The 20,507-nt window shown below is 33.1% G+C and overlaps 1 protein-coding gene across 1 annotated transcript; it reads left to right on the top strand.

Moving 5' to 3' along the window:
* Nucleotides 1–558: 558 nt before the first annotated feature.
* CRY2 (cryptochrome 2) lies at nucleotides 559–20,317 on the top strand. The gene is made up of 5 exons (XM_022043765.2): nucleotides 559–1,966; nucleotides 6,445–6,666; nucleotides 7,133–7,839; nucleotides 8,673–9,342; nucleotides 19,983–20,317. Exons 1-5 carry the CDS (start codon nucleotides 1,657–1,659, stop codon nucleotides 19,994–19,996), a joined length of 1,923 nt encoding a protein of 640 aa, XP_021899457.1. The 5' UTR covers nucleotides 559–1,656; the 3' UTR covers nucleotides 19,997–20,317.
* Nucleotides 20,318–20,507: the final 190 nt, after the last annotated feature.

Raw genomic sequence — 20,507 nt, 5'->3', positions numbered from 1 at the left:
TATTATTCAGATATTTCGATTCAAAAAAAGTAAAGGATTAGAAACTTGAAAAACAAGTATTGGGTTGCGCTATATATATGAAAGAATATACAATAATGATGTATTTGGCGAATCAAATATCATGGTCTAATTCTAATAAGGAACCATTCTGATTGACGCCATTAATACATTAGCGAAGTAGTCAGAGGTGTTATTTTTATTATTTTTGGAATGGGAGACGAGAGATTAGAGTATTATATAATCTCAACAGTTAAATCACAGAAGAGTAGTTTTACTTAAAGAATTATTTATCCAGTAAGTTAAATAAACTAAAAAATTAATAATTAGTTTTAAATGAATAGTAAATAGTTTATTTTTTAATTTCACGTCATTAATAGAAATACAAACCCTACAGTTTTGTTTTCGCTTTAAAAAAAAAAATCAAGAACATAAATGAAAACGTGGGAAAGAGCCAAATTATCAAAAGCATACATCGGTGTCAAGGTAAGGCTTGAAAGTTGGGAACATGTTATGTTGTTGGGTTCATCGTATGCTCTTCAAGGTGAAAATTTATGCAGACAAGATAAACAATCGTATATTGATTTACGGAGAAGACAAAGAAAAGCCTCATCTTTTTTTTTTTTAATATTTTTTTGAACAGTACAGTGGTTACATACAGAAGACAAGAGATGTCTCCCACTACTACCAAAATCAACATAGCCCACTTCCAGCAGAAAAATCAACATAGCCCACGTGATCTTGATGAGTAAAAATCAACTGTAGACTCCTCTTTTCCATTTTTTTTTCTTCCACGGTATGTCGCTGTAAGAATAATAAACAGCAAGTTTTTTCCTAAGCGTGATGCCAAAATCCCTCTAATCTTATCCGGTTACCTGATTTTGATCTTTCTAGATCGAGTGTGGGTTCTTTTGTGTCTTTTTACTTGGGCTAATGATCCGGTGGTTATTTGTGGATGACAACTCGATGTTGATTATTGGCAGATCATGTTGATGCATCTCCGATCTCTATGTATCCTTCTGCCGCGTGAAATCTGATCTTCTATCTGTATATAGAAAGAACCCAGTTGAACTACTCCAGGTGTATTATAAACTGCATGAACTGTTGTTCTTTTTGAAGCTTTGAAGGATTAATTGAATCCGGGTCTTGCTTGTCCTGCGGTGATCTACCTGTGGGTCATGCTGAAGGTCTCTGAGTGGAAAGTATTTGTGAGGTGCTACAACTTTATTAATGGACTTTTGATTGGTGAGACATGTACGGTAATGCCAATTGGATTTAGATTGCGTGTTGGGTATCTTGACTACACAGCAACCTAGAAATTGAGCAACAGCTTCTAGTGGTAGGCCGCTTGTTTTGGTCTTTACAAGTTAGGAATTGATTTTCAACTTTGGGAATTCCTCAGCATCTTCAGTTTGGACTTCAACGTGCAAGTTTGGCTCTTAAGGTGCCATAGGAGATATTCAAGTGCTGGCTGCAATATCTGGTCTCATTTTCAACTAGTTTTCTCTGCCTGGCCCTTAAAATGAGAAAAATTAAGGTTTTTGATTAGGTTTGTGATTGATGGCTTTTTTGTCTCTTATTATGGTTTGGTGTGAAGGATAGATGTGGAGAAATTTGGTTAACATCTTAGTTTGATCCGGAAGATCTTAAGTATTTATCATGTCTAATGAAAAGACTGTAGTTTGGTTTAGGAGAGACCTTAGGATTGAGGACAACCCTGCCTTAGCTGCAGCTGCAAGAGATGGTTGTGTTTTCCCTGTATATGTGTGGTGCCCAAAAGAAGAAGGGCAGTTCTACCCTGGTCGAGTATCAAGGTGGTGGCTGAAGCAATCTCTTTGTCAGTTGGGACAGTCCTTGAAATCTCTAGGGGCTGAACTTGTGCTGATCAAAGCTCAGAGTACTCTTTCTGCTCTCTTGGAGTGCATCAATGCCATTGGAGCGACCAAACTTGTATTCAATCATCTTTATGGTACATCCTTCTTCTTGCTCTCCTTACAGCTTCTTCCAGATGCTATAATGCTTGATTACTATAAAAGTCAGAGAAGATATTTAACTTTTGATTCCTCTATTGCGTGCAATCTGTTGATTTTTTTCACAGTAAACAGTTGTATGATGAACTCTGTATTAAATTAGGATTCTTAAATTTCCTTAAGAAGATTATAGCTACTTTCAAAATCTTTAAAGCCACAGCATATCAGCATATTGTTATAGTGCTTCTACTGAAACTGGAGCTTATAACTACATGGTCACAATTAAGAAATCATGGGTCTCAAAAAGGAAAAAGAAGTGTTAGTTTTATAAAGGAGTGGGAAGCAGAAGCCTAAAGCTGGGTTAGATTGAGATTTTATCTCAATAAACTACGTAATATGCAAACTGACCCTTTTTCTTTTCTTCTTCTTTGAATTTTGTGAAAGCACAAGTGGAAAAGGTTACAACATGGTTGAATTTTGATAGAAAATAAAAGGCTTAGTTTTTATGGTTAACTATTTAACCTCCAAACCTTGAATAACCAAATGTTGCTTCAAGCACAAAGAATTGAAATGAGAAATATAAGAGTATGCTTCTCATTGAGGAATTATTTGGAGATCAATTTTATGCGTAGATATTCGAAAATGAGGAGTCAAGGCCCAAAGGATTTGTAGAAATGCTCAGGAAGTATTATGGAGCAGATTGGCTCTAATGAATATGAAGAAACTATGGATTATAGTAATAATAATACGAAGATCAAGTTTTCTTAATGAGAGAAATTCTTGAATTAGGTTGAAGAACATTCAAACTAATTGGATCATTATTCACCATTGAATTCATATCTGTAACTCTGGATGAGTAGATTTCTCATGGAAGATAAATTCTAAACTCCAAAAATTTTATGATCTGAAGACATGCAATAAATACTTTGAGGTGCATGAATATGGTTAGTAGTAATTTATTTTATTACTAATTCACCATGTATATTTTTAGATAAAAAATATTTGTTACCTTGTACCATATTATTTAATATAAAATTCTCAAATAAAATTTGGTTTTCTAGAAGAGTATTTTTCATCATCAAAAATAATATATTATACTGATAATCTTCCCTTTTGAAGATGACAAAGCCACAAATCAGAATTTTATACCTTTGCTCCCTCTTCGTCTCAATCAAAAAGAGTTCTCTTTTCTATCAATTTAGCATGTGAAAGAGGAAGTTGGAATAGGTAGGAATACGCTAATAAGAAAATCACAAAAATCACATCTGTATCTCCATAACACTTCTCCAACAACTACACCATGAGTATTAATCACTTGATAAAGCAAAATGTGTGTCTAACAATATACTAAAATTTTTTTAATAGCCAAAAAGGATCTTTGATGGATTCAAAAAATGATTTGAATATACTGGGATTATTTTTCTCTCCCTTTAAAAACATTCAATTCAAGGCTAATGAGTAAACATAGTTTGGATATGAAATAACATTTTAGGTATTTTAAAGTTGAGAGGCGAATGACTACATTTTTTAAGAATGATTTAAGTGCAGCAGATTAGGTATTGATACCCAGAATTGTTATTAATATAAAAGCAAACAATAGGTACCCAGAATGGGTATTAACATCCAAAACTAAAGATCTTTTAGTATCATTCTTTCAAAAAATAATTAAACACAAATATATGCATTAAAAAAATTAATTTAAAAATATTTAAAATTATATAATAATAAAATCCATAAATCTAAAACATAATTTAAATGAATTAAGCATTTAAAAGATATAAAGTTATTCTTTTCAAAAGAAAATTCAGTTCATTCCTTATATAAATTCAAATGATATTTAATGCCAGGAATAGAGCAAGATTACTTTCCTTAATTTCTTTTGTGGAGATGCTATTAATATGATATATCTTTTGTTATGTTTCTCCTCAACCTGTAAAACAGAAGTATTTAAATTTATGTAATAATAAAACCAAGACATCTAAGCTCATCTTGTGGCTCCCACATCTTGAGTGAAGACAATAGTACTTTCTTGATGAGTGCGAACTTCAGATATGCCAATCCCAAAATTTTGAGATTGTTCAAAATGTTTGTGAATCTAGTGAAAATATTTTTCAATACTTTCTTCATCTTGCATCTTAAATAATTTATAATCATGTGCTAACCATTCAATTTTATATTCATTTACATGTGTAGTTCCTTCTTTTGGCATTTTAAGTTTGTCTCATTTTTCCTTGGTGCTTACAAACGTTGAGATATAATTCTACTGCTTTGGATGCAAAGCACAATGAAGCATGTTCATTGCTTTGGCATCAACTTGAATGTTCCTTTTGTCTGCAGCCATCCATCCCTGTGAGTTTTTGGAATTTGTTCCACATTTTCTATCTTCATTAGAATGTTGGGTCCATCTAGAATTACACCCCACACGTCTACATCTTCTTACATGATGTAGATTTACATCCTATTCTTCCAATAGCTGCAGTTGGTTCCATAGAAGAAACAAGGTCTCCTAGTTGAAGATCCTTCAATGGTAGAAAACATTTGTACCATAAAACCTTTTTCTCAAGGTCAATAAACCTGCAAATATAAGTGAGATACCTTGCTCTGCTAACAACTGTTGGCCCAAATAGTGAGCACCTAGAGAGAGTGAAGATATTATCCAATAATGATGTATATAACTTATAGATTTTCAGATAAGAAAAATATAAGTAATTTAAAGCACAACAAAATAAAAGAAAATAAACAAAAGAAACACAATGATTTATAGTAGTTTGGTTTTTTGAAGTCGGAGAGCCACTACCCTAACTATCATTAGTCTAGACTTTGAAATTATTCACTAAAATGAAGATTACAGTTATACCTTTTAGTGGCTAAGGAGTAACCAAACACTAACTTTCTAATGGCTGCAGTAGAACCAAAACACTATTCTTCAATGTCTTAGGTAGAGCTAATTTCTTACCTTTTTCAATGGCTTTCATAGGACCAACTCCCGAGAATTACATTTTCATTGAACCTAAAATAATGCGTTCTAGTAGTTGAAGTAAAACAACTCCCTCTAGACTTAATAGTAATAAGCCTAGTTTTACAACTGCTCTTCTTACAAGAGATATACACACTAAGTTTGAAGAAGAATAATAAAATCAACAATGTTTGTTTGATTATACAATTTGGAAGCTTATAAATAACTTTTCATAACTCTTTCTTCAACTTGTCTTCTCTCTTGTTGTTGTTGTTTAAGAGCTTGATGCTTCATTGGTATCTATAGATGAAGACAAAATCCTTGAAGGTGGAAAGAGAGAACGGAATTCTTCATAATCATGCTCTTGAAGAATTTCAGTTTGTTGTTAATGAAGAAGATTCTTTAGAGTATGCTTCAATTTCTTGTCCTCTTGTAGTAGCTCTTATTCAAAAACATGTCAGGAAAAATGGAAAGACTAAATTCCAAATTAAGAAGGTAAGGGATGAAGTCAAGCATAATTTAGAGCAAGATTGAGCTAGATTGGCTCAAATGGATATGAATCTAGAAATTCATGCCAATATGTGTCCTTAATGTGCCATCAATCGGGAAATTCTCAGGCAATATTATGGAGCAAGATTGGCTCCAATGGATATGAAGAAAAATGGACTATGGTAATAATAATGCAAAAATCAAGTTCTTAATGGGAGAAATTCTTGAATTAAGGAGAAGAAAATTCAAATTATTTTGATCATTGGTTACCATTTGTCTCATATATATAACTGTATATGAGTTACTGCTCTTGGAAGATCTATTTTACATCCAACATTTTACAATTTTGAAATATGCCATAAATACTTTAAGGTGCATGAATAGGTTCAATAATGATTATTTTGTTAGCAATTTGCCATGTGTCTTCTTTAGTAGAAAATATCTTGACCTTCTACTTTATTAGTTCATGCAAATTCCCACATAAAATCTGATTTTTGAAAAGAACATTTTCTTCTCAGCTAGGAAGTCCGCATACATGGACATACAAATGCCTTTTCTTTCTTTTGCATCACTAACATAGAAACACGGACATTTTGGCACTTTAGACCATCTGTTACTCCGCACTAGGGATTGTAAAGAGTAGAGGAAGGAGATCAGTGGGCGTGGAAATGGTGCAGTTTGAAGAATCTAAGGGAGATACTTCTTGAATTTCTTTATCTGTGAAGGATGGACTCTTTAGCTTTATAAGAAATCTTGAGCTCCATAAATTATGACATCTTTTAACACATTCTTTTTGTTTTCCATCTGTGAGCTGACTATTTATAGTAATTGATGTATTGACATCTCAAACTCCAAAAGGTTCAAGTGATTCAATATGCTCAAGATGTCCTTTTTAACTGTACATTTTGCCTTTGAGAGTCCACTGTCTCTTTATGAACAAGAGATTTGGATTGTGATCTTTTTTGAAGTCACTCCTTTAGATGCCTGTTAGATTTTAAATATCATGTTTCAATAGCCCCCTTTTCCCTGCAGATCCTGTTTCACTTGTTCGAGATCACAACATCAAAGAAAAATTAGTGGAGCTTGGCATTTCTGTTCACAGCTATAATGGAGATTTATTGTATGAACCATGGGAAATATATGATGAAAAAGGACATGCTTTTACAACCTTTAATGCATATTGGGAGAAGTGCTTGCACATGCAAATGGAGTCTGTTTCACTTCTTCCTCCTTGGCGATTGGAGGCAGCTGCAGGTAAAATGAAACAGCATGTAATTGCTTTTATTTTTCTTCTTTGATAAAACTGACTTCCTGGTATAATGACAATCCTTTACCTGGGGCTATAAATAATTAGTGGAAATAGCATAATCCTTTTCTATTTTGTTTGTGTAATACCCTCTTAAAAATTATGCTGCAAATGGATGAAAAATTTGTCTCTGTAATCTTAAAGTTTCTTTGAGAACATCAGTCATTGTCTTTTGCTCAGACTTGAACTCCTCAAAAGTAATCTGTATTTCTGTCATTTGCTTTTTTATCGATGATAGTAATAATAGGGCAGTCTCTGTCTTATGCTTAGGATTCAAGAACCTTAATTTAGGTTCATACTTGCTCATGATTCACATATGGAGAACATGTAGTGTATCTGCACTGAAAGAATTGATGCATACCTGCTATGAATAGTAGAAAGAATTTGTCAATATTTTTTCTTTGTTAATGGCAGGGACAGTTGAGAAATTTTCTATTGAGGAGCTGGGACTGGAAAATGAAGCAGAAAAAGCTAGCAATGCATTATTAGGGAGAGCATGGTGTCCAGGTTGGAGCAATGCTAATAAGGTTCTAACGGATTTCATGGAACATCATCTGCATGATTATTCAAAGAATAGACTGAAGGTTGGGGAGAACTCCACCTCTCTCTTGTCCCCATATCTACATTTTGGAGAGCTAAGCGTAAGGAAAGTATTGCAGTGTGCTAGGACAAAGCAGATTCTATGGGCAAAAGAAAATAATTCGGTTGGGGAAGAGAGTGTGCTTCTTTTCCTTAGGTCTATGGGGCTTAGAGAATATTCTCGTTACCTTTGTTTCAACTTCCCTTTTACTCATGACAGATCACTATTGATGAACTTGAGACATTTCCCTTGGCATGCAAACATGGACAATTTTAAGGCTTGGAGGCAGGGTCGAACTGGTTATCCATTAGTAGATGCAGGAATGAGGGAGCTCTGGGCTACTGGTTGGATACATAACCGAATAAGAGTTATTGTCTCGAGTTTTGCTTTGAAGTTTCTGCTTCTTCCTTGGAGATGGGGAATGAAGTACTTTTGGGACACACTTTTGGATGCAGATTTGGAATGTGATATCCTTGGTTGGCAGTATGTTTCTGGAAGCTTACCAGATGGCCATGAGCTGGAACGATTAGACAGCCCACAGGTAACCCTGGTTATCTAACTTCTATATGGTTGGACATTTTTCTTTTGGCAAATATCATTTATAAAAATGTCAATATATGTTGTTTCGTACTGAGCATCCATTAGGGATATCAAATTGCAATATATGGTCTCTTGCATCTGAGGTTCCTATATGCTTTGTGCTTTATTCTGTGAACGCATGTGTCTGAAGATCTTCCTCAAGTCTTAGCTCCTCAAGAATATTAGACTATGCTCTACCAACAAACTGGAATCTACACTCTCTCTCTCTCAAAAAAAGAGAAGAAAATAGACTCCACATTCAAATGTAACATATGCACTAATATTTTTTTACTGATAAACTTCAGATAAATTTATTTTCGAGAATGACTCACTTCAAATAAACTTATTTTTGAGAATGACATTTATAAAATGAAATTTGATCCCTAGTTTTCACAAATACTTTCTGTTAAACTTTTCATGATGTCAACTTCTGTTTAAGCTCTCTCTAATTTATGCATTTGCTTTATAAGAGTCTCCTGTTGAGTATATGATTATTTGAATTAATATGCTAACTAAAATTTCGTTGGTAGATTCCCGTTATATGGCTTCATAACCCGAAAAAGCTAGAACATTGAGTCATCAGAACTGTATCGGGGCCAGTGTCAAAAGCTTTTTCTTTATAAGCTAGCTACAATCAGGAAAAATGGAACATTTTAGGCAATGGTGATTCGATTTCTCTGATTGAGCAGAATGGAAAACAACAAATATTATAAATAAATTTAGATTTGTTAGCTGAAACAATAATTTGAAGTGACTGGTAACCTTTTTCTTTTCTGTGAAACTTTTGGGAGTCAGATTCAAGGCTCAAAATTTGACCCAGAGGGTGAATATGTGAGACAATGGCTGCCTGAGCTAGCAAGAATGCCAACCGAGTGGATCCATCATCCTTGGGATGCTCCTTTTTCTGTGCTTAAAGCTTCAGGGGTGGAATTGGGATTAAATTACCCAAGGCCAATAATTAACATAGATTTGGCTAGAGAGCGTTTGACTCAAGCTATATTCAAGATGTGGGAACTGAATGCAGCCACAAAGACTGACAACTTGAATGGGACAGATGAAGTTGTTGTTGATAACTCCGAGGCTGTTGAGACTATGCCCATCCCAGCTGTTATTGTGAATGGAAAAAGTCATTTCCCTACTATTTCATCAAATGATCAGCAGGTACCTTCCATGCAGAATTATAGGGATGAGCCACCCATTAGGAAGAGATCAAAATGTAATGAAGAAGAAAAGCTACGGCCCAATAAGTTGCATTGTCACGACAGTGAAGCTGGTGTTTCAAGGACAGACATGGACTTGTGCTCTACTGCTGAATCTTCCGCAGCTAAGAGGGAAACAACCAGCAGAACTTCGTTTTCTGTTCCACAGGCTTATTCATTCTCAGAAGGCAAGCCTTTCCAAGAGCATGAATCAAATCAACAACAGCAAAAGCAGATTGATAGAGAACAAAGTTCGAGAAAGGAAGGTAAGTAATTTTGGTTTCTTTTGCAATTATGTTTTTTTATATCTTACAATTTTAGTTCTCAATGAGCACAAAAAGCTTCAAAATTTTATCTTATTCTGCCTGACATGGCTGAAGAGAACAGCAAAATGTTGAATCTGTCTTGCCTGATTTGTATGTCCCATTCGCAGAAATCCATAAAATGAATTTATTGTTTATTTTTGACAGAATAGATTTAAAATGAATTTATTGTACTATATTCACAATTTGAATTGTGTGGTCTACACAAATCTGTGATCAACAGTATGTCAATATAATTATGAGATGATGTTTGGGAAATAGTGTATATTCTAGATCTTCCAAAATTCATAATATCAAGGATTTTAGACTAATAAGCCTGGTGAGAAACATCTACAAGCTTATTACCAAGGTTTTGGATAGAAGAATGTCCAACGTTATGGATAAGATTATCGGCGAATATCAACATGTTTTTATGGGAGGTAGGAAAATCCTGGATGCTGCTTTGCTAGCCGTTGAGGTGGTCAATGAGTAGACACATAGGAGGAGGGAGGGGTTCTAATGCAAGCTTGTTATGGACAAAGCATATGATCATGTAAATTGGAGATTTTGTGGATTATAATCTCATGAAGATGGGTTTTGGGAACAAATGGCGCAGATGCATAATGTCTTGAATCACCTCTCTGTCCTTTGCAATCATGGTTAACGGAGGTTCTTTGTCCTTCTTCCAAAGGGTAGGCCTTTATCTCTATTGCTTTTTATTATGGTAATGGAAGCTTTGAATCAAATGTTGATCGGAGCTAGAGAATCAGTGCTACTTAGAGGCCTCAAAGTGGGTGCGGTAGATAACACTGAGAATATAGCATTTATTTTTTGTTGGTAATTCTATTCTTTTCTGTGAGCCGGATAAACGAGCTATGCTGATGTGGAACCTAGGATCAACAATACAATCCAAAACTCACACAATACTCAATTAACATCAAAACTTAAATCCTAAATGAACTCTTTTTACTTAACCCATTATCAATAAGGGAATATGAACTAAGGTAATTGAAAAAATAAGAATTGGAAAAACATCACAAGATTATTTTAATAAGTTGACCCAATTCCTCGCTCAACGAGAATGATAAGAACACCTTACTTGTTGAAAAGTTAACTTTATATTTTATTGATTTGTTAATTAAGTTGAGAATGCCTACAACTATGAATGGAAGATCTATTTATGGGCGTAGGTCATGTGAAATACAAGAAAAAAATCTCATAATTAATTATAAAAATTACAAAGAAAACCAAATCAAAATTAAAATAAGAATAAAATTTCAAATAAAAAAATTATAGCCATAATAGTGTAGATATGCTTTCCTTTTGTGAAATCCTCTTAAATGGTGAAGATCATTAATTGTAGAGGTATATTTCTTTAAAGACTTGAAATTAATTGTAGATCCTCTTTACTTGAAAGATTGTGATTGATTTAGGAAGATCTTGGAATTAATTGTTGATCCTCCCTTGAATGAATGATCTTACTTGCGATTTTTTGACAATTATGGAGAAGAAAAAAAAGAAAATTCCCGCTTGGGAAAGAATCTTTCTTGGGTTGGGAAAGTTCATGCATCGGAGGAATTTTTTTCTTATTTCCATGGTTTCTTCTTCTATTTGGAGTAAGATGCATTTTCCTTCTTGCCCTTGGCCGAATGGGCTTGCTCTCATCCTCTTATGGTTTTCCACCATTGGCCCAAGTCTCTCTTCTTCATGGATCCGTTCTTTAACACAGACTTGAAAGTCTTACTTAAATTTATTGGCCCATGATTTAGTGATACTCTATCCATAAAGCCCAAGTACACCTTGAAGTGGATCCATCATATATTTCTTTCTATATGGACTTGGTTTAATTTGAATTAGATATTTTCTCTACTTAAATAGACTAAGTCGTGAGGCTCCTTCCTTGTATGGATCTTGTCGTGTCTTCCATGCTCTATAAGGCCTGAACTGTGGTCTCTAAGGCTTAAAGGGTCTAAGCCGTGATCTTCTTGGCTTGGTTGGTTTCTTGCATAGTCTAACTCATTTGTGCTCACATCATATACTCAACCTCAAGTGCATATTGTCAGTCTTCTAGGTGGTTTCAAGACTTAACGTTAATCTTGCCAAATTAGAACTGGTGAGATTGGTGACGGTAATGACTCAGATAGTTTGGCGAGGGTTATGGGCTGTAAGGTTGTTAAACTGGCAATAAAGTATATGAGACTTCCTTTGGGGGCTAATTTTTTAAAGAGGTGAAGACATGGGACCCAATAGTTAATGGATTTTAACAGCTGCTAGCAAGATGGTAGCAAGCACTACTTTCTAATGGGGAAAACTTACACTTATAAGAAGCACACTGAGAAACTTGTCCATTTACTTTATATCTCTTTTTACTAATCTAGTGAGTGTGGCTAAGAAATTGGAAGGTATTCAATGCAGATTTTTATTTGATACCTCTGAGGAAAAAGGAAGATACTATTTAGTGCGATGGGAAGATATCGAAAAGCCACTACCCCTTGATGGACTAAGGTTACGGTCTTTGGTGGAGATGAATGTGGCTTTACAAAGCAAGTGGTTGTGGAAATTTATGATAAATGATGATATGTTATGGAAAAGGATCGTTGTTGCGAAATTCGGTGTTGATGAGAGAGGATGGTTTACTCGAGATACATCAAGACCACACGGGAAAGGTTTATGAAAGAAAATTGGGATTGATTGAGCTTAATTCCAAGCATGCATTAAGCGGAATGTTGGCAAGGTGACAAAGTCAGATTGTGGTTGGATCCGCGGTTGGATGGTGGACCACCTAGAGATCAATATTCTTAGATTTTTGCCATTACTCAACAACAAGAATTTTTGGTTTGCAATTCCTTCAGGGAAGTTGGGGGAGGGAAAAAGGTTTGGTCAGTTATTGTGAAGAGAAACCTCATTGACTAGGAGATTCTTGAATATGAAATTTGCTGTGCACTTTATCTCTTGTGACCATGGATGGTGGCAACGATAAACATGAGTGGTGTCTCAATTCTTATGAGTTTTTCTCAGTTAAATCTTACTACAAGCATCTGTTTAAGATTGAAGATATGGACACTTGATTCCCATATAGATATATTCAGAAAGTCATATATCCTCTTTTGTTTGGGAGGTATGTAGAGAATGTATTTTGACTATTGATAAATTCATGAGAGGGGGCAAGGTTATGGTGAGTGCTTGCTATCCATGTAAAAGAGTCGCGAAGACTTGTGATCATGTGCTTTTTTGGCGCCCGATGGTGTATAAGTTGTGGGCTATGGTGTATGGACTTCTAGGTATTAATTGGATTATGGTAGGTGCAGTTAGAAATGAGTTGTTGGCTCGGAGAGGTATCAGTAGGAGTAAGAAATGCATGGACTTTATATCACAGACTATTTTTTGGACAGTTTGGAATAAGAGAAACAGAAGAGTGTTTAATGACTTAAGTCATGTTAATGATTTTGAGCCGATAAAAAGTAAATGATTTTAAATCCTTAATTTTTTATTTTCTGGCTAATCTATTGATTTAATAAGGTTTTAGGAGACCTCATTGATGTATTGATAGATATGTAAATATGATGTATACGGATTGGCACTCCCTTGGTACTAATTATTAATAAAATTTTTTCTCTTTTTATTTTTTATTTTTTTTTTAAATAAAAAAATTAAAATGATTCTATTTCTATAATATTTAAAGTCTACCTAAAAAGAAATTAAGACATTATAATGTCTTAATAAATCTAAGTAATTTAAATAATATAAACGTACAAAATAATAAAAATTATTACAAAATATCTTTTAAAAAATTGATTTTAAATTAAAATCTTGTTATGCTTTTTCTACCTCATTTGGTGAAAATTCAATCTCGAGTTTTGAAGTGGGAGAGCATCAAGATAGGAAGAGCTCGAACATATCCTTCAAAATCTTTTGAGATTTGGGACTTTCGGTAATTTTCAAACAAAAATTGAAGGTTAATCAAAATTATAGGTTCTTTAGGATCATAAAAACAACAAGAAAGAAAGAAATTATTCCAAAAAAATCTCTTAAAACGCAATAATTATGGATGGAAACCACTTCAATAGCAAGACATATAATCAGATTCTTGAAAGGAGAAAGTTCCTTATCATCATCATCATCATCATCATCATCATCATGAATAAGAACAACTTTAACTAGAGTTAATGTCTCTTAAGCTACTACTGGTGATTCAAAAGGAATTTGAAGTTTGTCATTTTCAAATACATGAGAAGTATTCGTTTTACTCATAAGCTCAATCTTTTGTTCTTACAGAACATTCCATGCTTTCCTAACTTCTAAGTATAAGTCTATTTGATACTTAATGTTTACCTAATAACAGTTATTATTTATTAAATGTTCATTGAGAGAGTTTTTAGTATAGACATTTTTTTTTGTACAGTGATATTTGATACAAATTAATTGTTGATATATTTCAATACTTTTATGTGTATCTGTATGAACCAAAAATTTAATATAACATTATATGTAGCCGCTAGATTCTATAATAAATTTTAGCGAGAAGTTTATAGGGTTTTGTGTTGGGCTAAAATTTATCTACTTTCAAAATGACTATAAGGTGCACATTTGATCAATCTGATATGGTGAAGAATTTTGACCTTTTTGTTTTTTCCTTTTGCAATGTAAAAAGGTAATCGGAAGTATAGAAATTAAGCTTTGATACTAATTACTACAGGAAAAATAGTAGTTAAACTATCTTGTTATGCGAACAATTTAAAAATAAAAGAAATTTGGATGAAAAACAGAAGAATATAGATACGGCAAACAAAATTAGGGATCAATAAGAAATATAACGAGAAGTAGAATGGATATGGTAGAATAGATAGTGTAGAAATAGAGTAATATAAGAATCGAACTGAACTCAAATGATTTTTACTGATGAAATTAGTCTGCTTAAATAGAATAAAAATAAACAAATGTTACAAAAAATAAATGACCACTAACCCATTAAGAAAACCACTAACCCACTAATTTATACTTACTGAAATTAAGAGACCAGTACTTCATGGTCACTATTCCATGGTTAAGTCACCATTATTCCACTACTCCATAATTGATAAATTAAACAACCACTAATTCATAACTAATAATTTTTAAATACATAATAAAATTTTAACATTCCCTTCCTTAAATTGAATGTTATACAATCAGTTTAAATTAGAAATCGAACAAACATCAAGCAAAGTACGCAGCTTCACTAATGCAGCCAACTTGAGAGGCTTGGTTAGAATATTTATAATCTGATCTTCATTTTGACAATAAACCAATTCAATGACTCCTTCATTTGTGAGATCATGAAGGAAATGATATCTCATATATATGTGTTTGTTTCTGCATGTAAAACTGGATTCTTAAAGAGTTTAATAGCCGAGTTATGTCGTAGTAAATCTGTATAGGCCTCTTCTTGAAACAATGCAATAACTTGAGTATTTTTTCAACCAAATAGCTTGATATGCACAAGAAGCTGTTGTTATAAATGTAGATTCAGTTGTGGACAGAGAGACAACTTGTTGCTTCTTTGATTCCCATGATATTGCCTATGAACTCATCATAAATGCATGAGCAAAAGTACTTCAACTTTCTAAGTCTCCTACATAATCATTGTCACTGAAGCCAATAAGATCTTATCCTTTTCCTTTCTGATAAAAAATACCAAAATCAAGTGTACCTTTTATGTAACACAAAATTCTCTTTGCTACAAGGAGATGGAGATCAATTGCACATTCCATAAATTTGTTAATAAGACTTACAACAAACATAATATCAGGTCTTGTTGTTGTTAAATACATCAAGCTTCCAATAATTTATTTGTAAAATGTACTATCGATTTTTTTTTCTTCAAAGTCCCTTATAAGTTTTAGACCCAGTTTAATTGGAGTTCCAACTAAGTTGCAATCCAACATTTGAAACATATCCAAAATCTCCAAAGCATACTTTCTTTGGGTGATGAAAATACCAGCTGTTAACTGCAGTACTTCAATACTAAGACAATAGTGCATCATTTCCAGATCAGTCATTTCAAATTCTGTCATCATAGATTTTTTAAAATTTTCAAATATCGTTGGATTATTTTCTGTGTAGATCAAGTCATCTACATATAAACAAACAATCAAAGTTTTCTTTGCATCACCAAGTTTAATAAAGAGAGTCTGCTCATATGGGCATTTTTGAAATCCAACATTAACAAAATAAGAATTTATACGACTGTACCAATATGGGGGTGCTTGATTCAACCCATATAAAGCTTTATTCAACTTGTACACCTTCTTTCACATAACCAGGGGGCTGATCAATAAAAACTTGCTCATTTAAATTATCATGTAGAAAGACTGATTTCACGTCTAATTGCCAAATAGACTAGGAATTTTGTGCTGCTAAAGCCATAACTATTCGGATTGTATCATGTCTAGCAATTGGGGCAAAAACTTCCTTATAATCAATGTCATATTCCTGCATGTATCCCTTTGTGACGAGTTGAGCTTTATACTTGTCAACTTTGCCATCTTTGTTCAACTTAGTTTTATAAATTCATTTAACACCAATGAATTTTTGCCTTTTTAGAAGTTCTCTCAGTTCTAATGTGTCATTTTTGTCAATAGATTTGATCTCCTCATCCATTGCTTTTTGCCATCTTGTATCTTTGACAATTTCTTGGAATGTTATTGGATTGCAATATGATAATAGAGCAAAATGACCTAGAGTATCATCAGATTGAACATCACTAACCTCATAATCATCCATCCACGCTGGTCTTTTTCTAATTCGTTGAGATCGTGACCTTTCACCTATTGTTTAGGTCTCAATATTATCAAGTTGCTGTTGCTGCAGCTAGTGAACATCAGAGAGAGTTGCTTGCCCTTGCATTTCTGCTTCTTTTTCTTTTTCAAAATTCATAGATATTTGTTGTTCACTTGCATCTTTTTCAGTCCAGTTCCATATACTTCATTAATTAAAAATAACATCTCGGCAGATAATAATTTTATCTGTGATAGGATTGAACAGTTTGTAAGCTTTTGACTGTTCACTAATTCCAAGAAAAATACATTTTTCGCCTTTGTTATCTAGTTGCTCTCTCTTCTCATCTAGAATATGTGCATATGCAATGCACCCAAAAATTCAAAAATAATCAATTGCTGGTTTATGTCCGCTTCAAGGTTCTTCAGGTGTCATATTTTGAACAGTAAGTGTGGGGCACTTTTTCAAAATATGAACACTCCAATTTGCTGCTTCTGCCCAAAGCCGTTTTGGAACTCTTTCATTTGCCCCCATGCTTCTAACCATGTTTAGAATTGTTCGATTTTTCTTCTCTGCTACACCATTTTGTTGGGGTGTATAAGCTGCTGTCATTTGCTTCTGAATTCCCTACTTATTGTAAAATTTTGAGAATTCATGGGATATGTATTCACCACCACGGTTAGTGCGTAGTGTTTTAATGGTAATCCCTGTTTCATATGGAGAATTTCAAATTCTTTGCGAAGGGCTTGAAGCTATTGTCGTTTGACCCTTGTTGTGCCTTAATATTTTTTTTCATAAAATCCCAAATCCGCTTGCAAATATCTTTTTGGAGAATCGTCTCCAAAATAGCACGATCAATTGCTTGAAACAGATAATATTTTGCCTTGAGGTCCTTCAATTTTTGTTCTTCTATTCTTTTATGTTGAGCTTCCGTCAACATAACTCCAGGAGCTGATTCAGGCACTCCTATTTCCACGACACTCCAGGATTCTTTGGATCGGAGTAAATTCTCCATCAACATGCTTCAATGATCATAATGACCATCAAAACGAGGGATTGCAGGTTGCACACAACTATTCTCCAAATCTATGGATGTCTATTGTTGTTGCAGAACAAAAAAAACTGTTGTTTTTTTTTTTATTTTTTTGCTCTGATACCAGATGTAGAAATAGAGTAATAAAAGAATTGAACTGAATTCAAGTGATTTTTACTGATGAAATTAGTTTACTTAAATATGACAAAAATAAGCAAATGTTACAAAAGATAAATGATCACTAACGCACTAAGAAAACCACTAACTCACTAATTTATATTTGCTGAAATTAAGAGACCACTACTCTATGATCACTACTCCATGGTTAAGTCACCACAATTCTACTACTCCATAACTGATAATTTAAACAATCACTAATACATGACTTAATAATTCTTAAATACATAATAAAATCTTAACAAAGAGAACAACTAGAAAGAGAGATAATAGGAAATAAAACCCTAACAAGGAATTCTTAATTTGTAATTTTCTCATCTTTTTTTTCGGTGACAACTAGACTTTTACATAGACATTATTTACAACGAATAAGGAAAATTATAAAAGATTAAAAGATTTTAATTCTGATAATATCCAAAATCTACTTAAATGGAGACTAAAATATCATAATACCTCATTAATTAAGGAAAACTATAAGAGAGGAAATCTAAATGTTTTATTCCTATAACATTTAAAATCTATCTCAAAAGAAACCAAAATATATAATACCCAACTAAACTTAAACAACCCAAATAATTTAAAAATATAAAATAATAGTAAATTACAAAGATCGGTAACAGAAAACTGATTCCAAATTAAGGTCTTATTCAACATTGCAAATTTGTCTCGATTTCATCCTACCACGAGGTTTTACACAGTTAACCAATTCTCATCATGCTTACTATTGAAGAGAATGACTGTGTAGAGTTTTGGTAAATTTTTATTAGAACTTGAAGATTAAGGTTTTACGCCATTCACCACCTTAAAACTTGTGGAAGAATTTTCTTTAACTAGGAAAGACAAATGCAAAATGGACTGGATTTAGATTTTTTAAATTGCTTAGAGAGTGCAATTCTTTTAAATGTAGAATTATTATATTATTTAGGAGTCTTATATTATAATTTTAGAATTTTATTCTTTTTAAATATTTAATTTTTATATTTTTATTACTAATGTATTTCTTAGTTTACTCTGGGAGTTACTTAGGAAGTATTTCAAAATTTTATATAATTCACTTTTGTGGGAGGTCAGTTATTTAATAAAAATTTATTGTGAATTTTTTCAATCTTTCTGGTTATATAAAGCAATAAAAACTTAAGAATTCTTAGGAATGGTATCTAAATAACTTTAGATGCAAGTACAGCACCCAGACTTCTCCCAAGAATCATCACAAAACCTGATCATCTCCAAACATGCTTGAGAATGCTTGTTGGGACTGACACCAGAAGATACATGGTCGAAGTCAGGGTGCCAAGACATGGCTTGAGCACCTTCTTTGCAATCATCATCTGTTGCATGCTGCCTGACACCTTCATTGTCACTGGCATGATGTTGATGGCATCCACATCCGCCTTGCAAACCTTGGGATTTTCTCGGAGTGTACTTGATTCTTGAGGGTTTTCTTGTAAATCTTCATTCATGAAAGAGTCAAGCAAGATTCAAAAAAAGCTTCTACTTTCCATTGCAATTCTTGATGTTTTTCCCTTGTTATGTGAGAGCTCATCCACCCATGTCAGAACTTTGTCAAAAAAATGTATTCCTTTGATTGCAAATATTCTTGTAGTCAAAAGGACTTCTAATGTTCCCTGGGTTTGTAACTGAACCCACCAACTATCTCATAGTCTCCCACATATCATTAATTATTATTGAGCAGAATGAACAAATTATGCCCTTTTTATACCTAATAGTTCCCAAGCTTTAACCCAATAACAACCTCATATTCATCCGTATATTATGATAGTCTACTTTTGGTATTTTTTTTCAAATCTTTAGACATAGATCAAGCATGGAATTGATGAGAATAAACACTCATATTATAATTGTCTTCCAATTTGTTTTATTGGATTAAGTTTTTATGAAGTTGAAGATCAAAAAGGTCTCTTTTTTTAGTCAGTACATATATCAAAATGATTGCTACCTTGTGCTGAAATAGAAAAATTACAACAATGCTCTCAACTTTTGATCTATAAACTTTGTATTATTTTCTACTTTTTTTAGTGACTCAAAGGTTTGAAAATGCTGAAACGAAGTTCTTGATTGTTTCTTCTTCCTCTGGCAACTATCCTCCACCTACAAGTTTGCGATGATAGTTTTAAGAATATGTCTTGATTTCATCTAATTATCAACAGAGTATAGCCTAATCTTTTCTTGTTTCTTCCTTGACCTAGATACAAGCACGTTATTATGTATATGTGGGTACATGTCTGTGTGTATGCACTTGCTTGTGTTTTTTTTCTATTCAGAAACTAGTTCATATTATGTAAGATTGGAAAGTATTGCGGATAGAATTTAAGCATGACCAGGAAAACACTTGTAATTTTCGATATATTCTTTGTAATTAATTTAAATTTTCATCTCTCTGCAGAAAAGTTCAAACTGATTAACCGCATATATGTTCTGTTTCTGTTTTTTGTTCTTCTTTGCCAATTATCTTATACTCACACAACAACAGTTAAACTGCCTACCCTTTTTACAATATGATGGGAACAATGAGTTTTCTTTTAATTTTTAATTTATATTTTTCACTTTTTCTTAAGATTCTGAATAGAAAAATGCTTCCGCGCTCTAATGTGTTACTCTGTTTTTTATTTTATTGCAGGAGCCACGGGATAGTAATGGCAATAGCATATGTCCATACATGATATTGACCCAGAATTAAAGGAGTCGGTTAGTGCATGAATGAGGCAGCTTGTTTGTCAGTTGTTGGTTCTACTAACATGAACGTGTATGTATATATATATATATATATATCTCTATGTAACATACATATATATGTCATATATATACGTGTGGTTGGATGCAAATCAGCTGATTATATATTCTTTGTTTCCACCTTTATGGCGCTGAGCTTTAGACGTAATAGTTTGCTATATATGGTTAGACATGAGACTTGTACTTTGTACAGAATATAAAGACGACTGTTCCTTCTTCTTCTTCTTCGTCTTCTTGATATGCTATGGTTATGTCATCTTAGGATTCTTTTTTTTTTTTTTTCTGAAAAAACATGATCAATTATCGATTAATCATACAAAAAACTAGTCTCGTTGAAGCACTAGAGCCAAGAAAACATGAACTTCCTCAACAATTACCGATGCATTAAGTAATAGGCTTGCTGTTTTTCTAA

Source organism: Carica papaya, chromosome 3, assembly GCF_054855325.1.
Source record: "Carica papaya isolate Zhongbai chromosome 3, ASM5485532v1, whole genome shotgun sequence".
NCBI lineage: Eukaryota > Viridiplantae > Streptophyta > Magnoliopsida > Brassicales > Caricaceae > Carica > Carica papaya.
Note: the sequence above shows the minus strand (reverse complement) of the source record. Positions and strands in the feature narration are given on the sequence as shown.